Here is an 11409-nt window from a genome sequence, read left to right on the forward strand (position 1 = left end):
AACAAGTGGATGGGAGTGTCCATCGCAATATTTCTGTCGGAGTTTGGATTGGATGGCTAAAAGTTGGAGGCGGCAAAAAGGGTTCAGTTCATGAAGAGTAGTAAATGCCGACTTGATGAGATATCATACGCAGTAACTAGATAGATTACAGATATAAGCCATTCGGGTTTGCACAGACCCTGTGAGGTGGATCCAGCCTTTCCCCGTAGCACGGAGATAATATTGCTAGTAATCAGTCATCCTGCCCTGCTGCCCTCATTGTCCTCCCTCTGCTTCTCGCCTTCCGCCTTCCGCCTCCCGACCTCCTTCTCCCGTCTTTCATCTTACTTTTTTCTTACTGGAAAATCGGACTAGCGGTGATGATCATGCGGAGAATAAAACTTTCATCTCAAGGGATTGAGCAAATTCCACCCAAGACCCTCCACGTCTTTGCCTGGGACGCGTCATGGTATGCATCCGAATCCCAGCTCTGATCATGTCGCTGCAGGAACCCTGCTAGTTAATTGGTTCTTTCTGACCTATTACTCCGAGTCTAGTGCTTTGGCCGGGGAAATGCTTCCCCTCACATTCCTGGCTCTTACGCTCATGTCTGTACGTATCCCTCTGTCTAAGCGGATCCACCCTGGCAGCTCGGTTTCCAAGGCCAATGCTAGCTTCGTAATTTCCTTGCAGGCCTCCGGTCGTCTTAACGCCGACTGGGCTGAAATTGGTGAGACATGTGTATTGAGATCAAGTCTAGGAGAAAAGGAAGGTAACAAGAAAGAAGTCAATAACTTCGATAACTTTCGTGGATCACAGAGAATTTCTTCTTTGCATCCACGCTTGCGCAATTGCATCTCAAGATAGGACATTGGAGCTGATGGGTAATATGCTTCGACTTCCGATCTAAGTAGTAGTATCCCTCGATGATACATCCCCGGCAAAACCCGGCCACTTTTGGCCTGTCAAACGCATTCCATCCCGCTTGAATCCTTCCAGTTCTATGCACGGAGTCTTGGCCAGCGGAGTGGTATTGATGCCCGGGTTATAGCGGGTATTGTTATATCCTTGGGAGGGGTGAGCTCTTCTAGACTCCACTGCCTAGTACACACAGAGAATGGTCTCCCAGTGTTTATCAGAGCTAGGCTGGGATAGCACATCAGTGGTTATCTTGATCTATATTGACTCCAGACCGGGTAGCTTATGCGTCAAATTGTTAGGCAATCAATCCAGGATTTACCCCGCAGCCAGTTTACAATGTGCAGCAGCGAACAACATCTGAGAAGAGGGCACTCAAGCTTGTAACCCCATGCTTGGTTTTTTAGCTTCACTCGGGGATCGCGTCTTTCCCAAAAGGTTCAGGTTGAATAGACGCGCCTGATACTTTCCCCTTCTTTGATTCAAACACTTTGCTGGGGTCTTCGGTCATCTTCTCGGCGATAGTTGAGGGATTGATCGCGCGTGGCTCTGTCGGGCGTCGCGTAGTCCGACTCATGGGCGGCGATGGCGGTGGGGCCTAGCAGGAGGATTCCAAGTCCGACGCTGATGATCATTGAGCTTGCTAGCCGGTGGCGTTGGCGTGAAGCCAAGACTCCTTTCGCATCTTTCACTCTGCCAGTACTATGGGCCTGAGGGTGAACCAGCCGTCTGTTGTTTGTTTGTTCCAAGTTTTTTTTTTCTCCCTCTTTGACTCCGTCTCCGGACAAGATTGCGGGCCACGTCGGAGGTCCTTCGCAACTGTCACGTAGTCGCCTGTACGCTCAACCGCGTCTAGTATCTACAGCAAATTCACTTATCTTGTACGAAGTCTCATTTGCGAAGACGTATCTACAGCGTTTCTCTGTTGTTTATCGTCCCTTATAGTCCTGTAAGCTTATATTGGAAGGCGTCTGCCAATCGGCTAGTATCGTATCTCAAATCCCATGCAGTCCGGCTCCGCTCGGCCGGATTCAGTAGGCGAAAGCTATCCTATCAATCCCTTCCCTTGACTCGCTTAGTTCTGCGTCCCTAATGGTTGATTCACGAAGGTCATCCCAGAGCATCTTTGATTTGACAGTAATGCACGGCCGAGTCGAAATCAAACAGGCCTTGGATGATATCTATCTTCATCAAGCAGTGACTGCTGCTCCCAGCTTTCCTTGATCCACTCCGTGGTAACTATGTGAGGGATTTTCTGATCTGCTCGGGCAGACAAAGTTTTCCTTAGCGTGGCGATCTCTGTGGATGGTGTATCCGGATCTACAACCACATGGGTGATGGAGGGGTCCTCACAATCATTGACAACAGTGGCACCTGCAAATCTGGCTGTATTGCGAGCCAAAGATAGTCGATAGCCGCAGCTGGGATGTTCCGAATTCCCGGCGTCTGGAAGCTGGGTTGTCTGGTCGGAAAAGAAGAACGTCAAGTTTTGGAAAAGCCACCCACATGGGAGATCCCATCCTGCGTCCACTCTCTCTTGGATAACTTCTCTAAGCTTTTTGGTAGCTTCGCTTCTCGGGGGCACATCGCAACTATCCTTGTCCGCGCTCATCTTATCAAGCAAGCTGACCAGCTCTTCCCTGGTGATATCCCGAGCGTAGCTGTCATTAAATTGGTCGACACTCGTCAATACCTCCTCCTCCTTACTGGGCGTAGTGAAAAACATGTGCCGAGGCTCCAGGGGAAGAAGCAAGTCTGGCAGGCCCGCATCAATCTCATTCTGCCTCACACAGTCCAGGATCCAAGATGGTCGGATGATGCTCACATCGCCATTCTTTTGCAGAGAAGCTGCTTTCACAGTTCTTCGGTCCGCGATACATACGGTGTTGGGAGCGGCCTTGTTTGTCTGATATATCTTGCCTCCATTCAATTTGACAAGTTGTTCCAACTCCGCCTTTGATTTCTTGATTGGGGTAACCGAGTCCGTTAAAATGAAAAAGTTGAACCCGTCGAAAATATGCCCTGACGGTCCTTCATACTTCGCCTCTGCACTAGGGCTGTATCCTGCAACCGTCAAGGCTTTTTTTGGTCGCTTCACCCGTTTCTTGCGGAAGTTCTCAACACTGAATTCCTTCTCCTTTTGCTCTTGCTCCACGTTTGACTTCAGATCCAGGAACTCTTGCATGGAAAGCGCGCTCTTCCAGTCCTTATCCATGCGTAACCTCTTGAACCGCGGAAAGCGCAATGTCAAACCGACCCGAAATTGATCACTGATCGATACTGATGCTGCTTTGACACAGAGGACCACCGAATCCTCTGGTTTGATCCACTGATCTGGACGCTCGTGCTGTGCATTGCCACCCGCCAGCTCAATGTAAGCCGTTGGCGGATTTTTGGGGTTCCAGTCCATCCATTTGCCATCAGTATGATGACGAATGTTCGCATAGTCTGCTGCCGTAAAGCCTCCCCCGACCTTGCAGAAAGAATAGCATTTGGTGGGCGTATTCCCTTGCGAAGAGCTAGCATTGTCGACCCTCAAGCCACACAGAAAACTTGCAAGACTCCCTCCTCGATGACCACTGCCATAGTAGCCGCCTATGACTATCAGATCCAGAGACTCCCCAAACTCTGTCATGTACTCAGGCTTCACTTTCATCCAGTCGTCATGTCGTTCATTAAGGCGATAGGGGGATCTCGGGTTTTTGAGCACTAGTCCCTCTGAAGCCTCCGCAACAACTCTTCGAAGCGCCGCTTCGATCTGGGTCTTATCTGTAGCCTCCTCGTAAGGATGGACTTCGAACCGACGGTGAACTGACTTTACACTCTTTTGCAGGGCATTTCGACGATCGCGAAGAGTGTACCTGGTCAGATCGTGCCCGTTCAACAAGAGTAGATCAAACACACGAAACAGCGGCCGTGATCCATTCGAGAACGGGTTTCTCTGTTCGGCTAATGCGGCGGTCTTCAACGTGCCAAATGGTTCAGGGGCGCCCTGCTCAGGATTCCAGGCAATCATTTCACCGTCCAGGATCAAACTGTCGACACCATCTGCAAAGGCGTCCTTTAGATGCCTGGCCAAGGCACCATTGGGGTCCTCGAGGCTCTTTCCATAGAGGTAGGTGTAATCTTTCGCTTTCCTCGACCAGAAGCGAAACCTCCTTCCTCCTGGCACCGAGCTGTCAGACTGCATATGAAGCTGCATACGCTCCCCGTCGAGTTTCTCCTCAATCCAGAATACAGGGTCTTCTTCTGTACCCCGCATCCGGGCAATCATTCGATCAAAGGACTGCATTTGAAACTGAGCTAGTTGGGGCTGAAAGCATTGCATCAGAGAAATGCCACTGTTTTCAGCCCCCAGTCGAATGTTCGGATCATGCAGCTCCCAGCAAACACGTCGAAGGCTACTGGATATGCTATAGAGATTTGCAGCATCTGGGTGCCATACATTAAATAGAGTTCGCTCTGTAGCCCCGACTTTCATTTGCCGAAGAATAATGCGGATCAGCCACAGCATCTCCTCGGGGTTCATTCTTCGGTAGAACTCCGACAGTATGGGCAGCTGTTGGTCCTCCTTGGAGGCATTTGAAAGCTGGTCGAGCTTGTCGTTCACCTCCTCGATCGACATATTGCCTACCTCCGTCCTCATAGGCCGTTTTGAGATAACATCGTAGCAGCGTCTGGCGAAGTCTCCCGCCATAAAGCGCGAGGTAGCCAATTGTCCTGGCAGCTTCCAGTTCAAAAGATTGAAGCCGTCCTCTGAGTTCTTGTCGATCTTCATGATTTTGACCAGTAACTTACCGATGGCCTTTTCTTTGATACCGTACATGGCGCGGTCACGGTCTTTGTCCGGAAGAATGAGCCGGAAGGCAGGATAGATATCATCGCCCACCTCCTTCCGCCATCGTGAGATGAACCGCTCAATGACATCCCGTCGTTTTTCGTGTGGAGTAAGGTTTGCTGCCGACTGGCCATGAGGCCCGACTTTTCGCCGAGGAACGGCAGATCCTGTGGGCTTCTTGGAGAGCTCACTCAATGGATTAAACAGGGTCTCAAAAAGCTCGTGAAATGGCAATGTCTGGGAGTGATTGTGGGGACGGTTTGGGTATTTCTCGTCCAGGTTTGAGTCTTGTTGTGAGGGTTGACTGTAGGAGTGGGACTTTTCATGATTGCTAGTCTCTTCCTCATCCATGGCTCATCGATGTGCTCTGTATAGGATGTTTGTCGGTGAACGGGTAGGACCAAGCATTTATAGGACCAAGTACTAGGCAGTGCAACTGACTAGGGTGGATGATGAAGTACTATGGAGACGATAAAGATGTGGAGAACGCTGGTCGGTGGAATGTCACGTGAATGCACTATGTGGGGTGGATAGAACACTACTAGTACCAATTAGGCAGCAACCACTGCAGGCACCCACCTCTGCTGCCTATTAAGGGGTCTGGAGTACGACAAGGCAGCCTGAAGCAGATCTAGACTAAGTGTCTACCATTGGAGAGTTCTGCTAGACAGTTACACCTGATCACACTTGATTAGACTGATGAATTTAGGCTGGGGTTGGAAGTCGTGGTCTACCTGGTAAGTAACTGTGAGTCTAGTACGAAATATGTTAATACTACCAGTTTTGTACTATGGATTGCACACGATGTATATACTAGTTGACTTACTCGTGTCTCTACTAGTACTACACAGGTTGTATCTCCCAGCTGATGGTGATTTAGTATTGACATGAGGGCTATATTATGATACCCACAGTTAATGTTAGACACGATATAGTTATAACTATCTACTAATAGTACTATCTTCTACCACCGTGACAATTACTATTTTGAGATTGACGTAATACCAACAGCTCCTTACTTGACCGTTGATTAATCAATGAAATGGTAAACATCTCGTTAATAAGAAGATTATGAACAGTACTCTGCGTAGGCGTGCAATTCACAGTCTCCTTCCGTCTTTCGAGCCGAGCCCTATACGGCAGAAACTGATTCAATCATTTCTATTTCTTCTAAGAAACTGAAACGCTTCAAGTTAGCCCCTCTAGGGTATCCTTTCTATCCCCTTCTCCGTTGCAATGTGTGGTATCCGAGTTGTCGGCGTGTGTCCGCAAGTGTAGCCCCCCTCTTCGTCAACAACTCGCGGATCTGCGCTTCACTCTCTGAGATCTTGCGGGCGAGCTCCGCTACTTCACGCACGCGGTTCCGAGGAATGATCACGACGCCATTGGAGTCAGCGACAACGATGTCCCGGGACTCGACCCGGACCTTCCCAATACCAACAGGCCCGTTGACCTCACCGACCTGGACCCGATCTTTTCCTGTACGCATCCATCGTCCTGCAGTGTATAGTGGGTATCCCTCCTCAAGGGCCAGATCCACGTCGCGACACACTCCATCGATCACCGTGCCCGCAACCCCCCGCAGTGCGGCATAGTGAGTCATGATATCGCCCCAGACTGTACAGTCTGTGCGGCTACTGTTATCAATAACAACCACATCTCCAACCGCCACATCATCCAGGAAATCCCCTACACTGCCAGGCGGGTCGCTCGCAGGGACATAACGGACGGTAAATGCCGGCCCAACAGTAACACGCCGGTTACTCGAGCCTGAAGAGGATAATGGCTGAATACCCCAGGCCTGTCCTGCGATTCCCAGGGAATCCAGTGCGTCCGAGACAGCTGGCGAGTCCAAACCCCTCAAAAGTCCAACCAGCTCCTGATCCTCTGCACTCGCCTTCCGGGGATTCTCTTGCGATAGCGGGCTGGCAGCAGCGGCAGCAGACACGGTCTCTTGCCGGAGTTGCTCGAAGCGCGAGTCACGCATTACCGCCGATACCGTCTGCCCGGAGCGTACTGCCTCTACCATCTGGTTTTCGCGGTTGTTAATCTGCTCCGCAAGGGTGAGAACGATCGAGATATGTGCTGCAGGGACGAAAACAGTACCGCACGCGTCTGCAATAACATAGTCATCCTGCTCGACTGTCACACCGCCACAGACACGCACGGGCTTGCCGGCGCTGACAGAGACTATGCGACTCCGGCCACTGATCATCGTAACAGCACGTCCGTAGAGTGGATACTGGACCTCGACGCTACCGTCGATATCCCTGCATACTCCGTCGATAACGGTACCCCGGATTCCCTTGGCCTTGGCGGCGTTTGCAATGATATCACCCCAGCAGGAGACCCCCTCTAGCCCGCCGGCGATGACAAGAATCCGGTCGTCACTGCTTACTGCATCGATAGTAGGAGCAAAAGGATGAGGTGTTGGAGCTGTCCCGATCCTCGGGCCTACTTCGACTGTGCTAGCACGGCCGACGATTTTCGGACAGTTCCAGAGAGGCCGGAGGCCGTATGTGGCACCACGAAGATGGAGGACATCTAATGCATCGGATACTGTATTGGTGTCGAGAGCCGCGAGGCGGTCCAAAAAGCTGGTTGTGTCACTCATCCTCTTCCGGCTATATGTGCGGACAGACTTTGGGAAAGAAACTCGGAAAATTGAGGAAAACATGTAACTATAACAATGGCTTTTGCATCTTGTAGTCAACTTGTACCCTGACCCTCTTTATGTATCGGATATAGTCTGTTTCGGATGCAAACACTCCGTATATCGGCAAGTTTATGCGGGGTGGGACATCCCGAGTTGTCTGCCATCCCGGCCGACGGACGGGATGTGATGGTCCGTCTATTCATCAATGCAACGGAATCTTCTACCCCGCCGCATTCTATGAGGACCCCGCTATCACTGATCCTAGAGTAACATGATTATATCAATCATATCATAGCGCAAATTAAGTAGAATAGAATTGAAGCGATGAAAGCGCCGGAAGGTCCGAACCGGGGGACAGAAACCCGCTACTACGCAATAAGATGTACTAGATGAATCCGGATGTTGGGCCTCACCTCTGAGCATTATATAGGTATTATGGTGATACACTCTTATCGGGAACTAGTAGGACAGAGTGCATGATGACATCAGTTCTAGCAATGGGCAGAATCAACAAGTTAGTATCATATACACCTGCATATCATCAACCCCACTGACCGGCTTTATACTTACCCCCGGCGGGGGTTAGATAATGGATGCATTGATCCAGCAATCAGCGAATCGATCATAAAGCCTTTTTGATAGTATTCGCATTCAAGTAAGCGAATCGAGCTATAATGCCGAGTCCGTCTCGCTTGGCTGCTATCGCGGGATGCTGTGCGACTGAACTTTTAAACGTGGAGTGAGATACTACTACTACGCACCCGGGCTATTGGTCTATCATATTTCTGTTAGTAGGTAAGTAGAAGATCTAAGTACTCTGCCTGGACCGACATTCAAAATCACTTCAAGATAGTTTGTAGGCTAGTCTCTGAGTATTCATATTCTATCGTAATCATACATCGGATCGGTGCTTTATGACACTCAATAAATACACTTGCTAGCTGGCCTGTCATTCACGGTATGTCCGCCACCAGGGCACCAGAGATCTGTTTAAAATTCGGCCATGCTGACTATACAGGTACAGTTCAGGCTTGCCATTTGCCTACACTGGTGGAATAGACTCTCGGCAAATGGGACACTGCAATCGAAGTCGCATCCAGCTCTCGAGACAGGTACTATGGAAGATATGCCGACATGGGGTGACCATGTATGTCCGTCGACTGAGGAGACTCGTGGCCCCGTCCGTCATGCTGCTACTGCCAGCACCGCCCGGAGCTGCAAGGACGGGAACCTCGATTTCTTGCATGCAGATGGCACAATCAAATACTGCTTTCTTCTTATCTTTTGCCCGTTGCTTATCTTCATCTTTGGCTTCCATGGAGTATTCCCGCTCGTCCGCCCTCAAGGCCCCGATTGGAAGGACTCCGCCAGACTCAAGATCATCGCCGGATCCAGAGCTATCGCGTAGCACGGGGTGATAGTCATAGGCAGGTGGCGCCCACCCACTAGGAACAAAGAAGCGAGGTCCCAGAATGTCCTGGCTAGCCAATACCCAGACCTGAACCCACACCCAGCCAGCCAGTGCCAGGGCTGTGGTTGAGTCGGGCCGAATGAAAAGCACATTCCCGCGTGCAGTCAAAAAGTAGATGAATGGAAAGAGTCGAAGGAAACTTTGGCCAACCACAAATTCCCAGCGCAGTGCTTTGCGGCAATTGCGCATAACATTTCGATATATCTGGGGTACCCAGAAGGATAGATATACAAATCCGAGGGTCCGAGCATATATGGCTCCCATACGGTTTGGCCAAATGAAAGACCAGACAGATATGATAAGGAGGACAAACAAGATAAAGTAGAACCGGGCGTACATGGCACCGACATCACCTCGTGTATCCTGCGCAGTCGGCGTAGCGCCCCGATTCGCAGGAGGCTCGTTTTCCTCTGATGGAGGGTCCTGGTCGGGGGTCAAAATGATAGGCGTTGCGCCAGTATCAGTCACTCTAGTCGTAGTAGCAGGGAGTGGAAGGTTCCCTGATCGCGTAGTGGGATTCGGTCGACGTTCTTGTTCTCTTCGCTCCGGGGCCTGAACTGCCCAGATTTCCATCATGAATTTCATTCCGATATAACTGACCGAGAGGAAGGTCAAGAAGGATGCTGTTGTCATAACAAGGAAAGAAACGGCCGGATAAAGCTCTAGTAGCATGAAAACAAGTACGAATGAATCGCCGAACGCCATGAGCGCGATCGTGTAGAAGCTGATCCGGCTCCTAGTAGATGGCGTGGATGCTTCTTTGATTTGACGCAACAGTAATGCGATCTGGCCAACAGAAAAGGCTGAGATCATAAAGATGATGCGAGCAGAGAATTTGCCAAATTCCTCCATCTTCGGCCCCGATAGATAGAGTGCTTCTGTCGGTGGGAAGTCAGGAGCTCCCTTAGTCTCTAGAATGTACCCACAATCAGGCGAGAACACGACGGCTGACATAACTAAGGGCGGAGGAGACGGAATGGGGGCTCCCATTGGATATCTCAGCTCTTGTTCTATCTGCTCGATGATCGTTTTATCTGTAAGGTAGCCATGAATCGCAACGGGATGCAGCTGGAGGTAGACGATATGTTCACATTTTGGAGCAGGGTATTCCACCTGCTCCGTCCCGACAAGTGAGGACCAAGGAAATAGGGTAGGAGGTCGATTCTGCTTCTCAGATATAGTGTCCGAGAGGGATTTGACGAGAAGCTGGTGGGTGAGGTTGTATGCGTCTGGCGACATCATCAGATGCGGTAATGCGAATACGCCACCAAATTTCTCGCTGGTTGTAGTCAAAATGATAGCGCCCGTCTCCGGGAAATGAACACCATACAGCGACAGATACCAGGTGTTACCCCAGAAATCGCCGCTCTCCACAGCCAAAGTTGCTCGGATCTCCCGAACCTGGCCCTCAGGCAATTGGACTTCCTCACCACCGCCCTCCCGGAGATCAAGGTAGAAAGTGCCACTATCCCCCGTAACATTGTGACTGAACTCATGCGTGAAGTATTCGTTCTCCAGTGCAATTGCAGTCGTGTTCAACAGGGCATGTTGTTTGTTCTGTTTGTGGCGTACCCATTCCCCGCGCAGCTTACCGGTCGCATTACGATAGACTGGGAGGAGTAATTGGGTCAAGTTAAGACCGGAGAAAGCGTCAGGCACGGCAAGGGCCTTGGGAGGCCTCAAGCCCGCTTCAGCCATGGTGGACCGCAGCTGAAACCGAGCTCTATCCTGAACATCTGGAAGAAGATCCCAAGCATAGCTATCGTTCTTCCTGACACCCGAAAATGGGAGCCATCGGTCGGTTCCCGGATCGAAGTCGCCATACTTAGACTCATTCAACATGTGAAGCGCGTTCCGCTCCCTCACAAGCTCTCTTTGGTGCTCTTCATCCTGAGAGACCAGAGGTGAATGCGACTGCGAGCTCAGAAGCAGGTAGAAAACTACCAGAAAGAAGAAAAAAGAACCGCGGTGATCCATAGGTGGCCACAAATCGCGGGCATCGAACGGAGGAGGGTTGCTCCTGAGGCCCAACTTCTGGTGTGCTACGCAGAGACGGGCAGCCCTCGCGAGATCCTCGACTGTTGTAAGAGCGCAAGGACCAAGCAGTAGCAGTACGACGTCACTATCGGAGCAGCACGTGATGCAGCGACCGGGAGGGGCCACGGGACAGTCGGAAGGGTCGATGACACATGGATCCAAGCAGAGGTTGGCTGGTACCAGAGAATTGAAGGGGCTAGACCTCGTGCTGTCAAGATATTGCAAGTGCAAGATGCATCGAAGCTGCGAACTCCCTTGTACAACAACCAGGTGGTATCTTATCGGGAATGAAGGCTAGATAGATAGTAGACTTAAGGGGGGGCCGACGGGCGGGAGCGAGAAAGCACCGGCGCACGTGAGGCTGCCGACTAGCCCCAATCCAAGACGGATCCGGGGCAATAGATGATCCGATAGATCGGTACTAGTATACTACTATTACTACTAAAGTATAAGTACTTGTATAATAATTATGAGGCCATATCGTCTTCGGGTTATTCACCGGCCAGGTGA

General features: G+C 50.8%; 3 protein-coding genes across 3 annotated transcripts; all 3 read right to left on the reverse strand.

Annotated features, from left to right (window-relative positions):
• Window positions 1-1306: 1306 nt before the first annotated feature.
• On the reverse strand, window positions 1307-5102 carry BO79DRAFT_192212 (DNA ligase (ATP) DNL4; the record flags this gene model as incomplete). Its single annotated transcript, XM_025680880.1, has 3 exons — window positions 2063-5102; window positions 1601-1756; window positions 1307-1495 (listed from the first exon to the last, which is right to left on the reverse strand). The coding sequence occupies exons 1-3, from the start codon at window positions 5084-5086 to the stop codon at window positions 1307-1309; spliced, it is 3369 nt and encodes a 1122-aa protein (XP_025541445.1). The 5' UTR covers window positions 5087-5102.
• An 849-nt stretch (window positions 5103-5951) lies between these two features.
• On the reverse strand, window positions 5952-7412 carry BO79DRAFT_143543 (RraA family protein; the record flags this gene model as incomplete). Its single annotated transcript, XM_025678328.1, has 1 exon — window positions 5952-7412. The coding sequence occupies one exon, from the start codon at window positions 7410-7412 to the stop codon at window positions 5952-5954; it is 1461 nt and encodes a 486-aa protein (XP_025541446.1).
• An 838-nt stretch (window positions 7413-8250) lies between these two features.
• dscA (ubiquitin-protein ligase dscA) lies at window positions 8251-11160 on the reverse strand. Its single transcript, XM_025680881.1, has one exon. It carries the CDS (start codon window positions 10837-10839, stop codon window positions 8434-8436), a length of 2406 nt encoding a protein of 801 aa, XP_025541447.1. The 5' UTR covers window positions 10840-11160; the 3' UTR covers window positions 8251-8433.
• Window positions 11161-11409: the final 249 nt, after the last annotated feature.

The sequence above is a fragment of the Aspergillus costaricaensis genome (assembly GCF_003184835.1).
Source record: "Aspergillus costaricaensis CBS 115574 unplaced genomic scaffold BO79scaffold_10, whole genome shotgun sequence".
Classification (NCBI taxonomy): domain Eukaryota; kingdom Fungi; phylum Ascomycota; class Eurotiomycetes; order Eurotiales; family Aspergillaceae; genus Aspergillus; species Aspergillus costaricensis.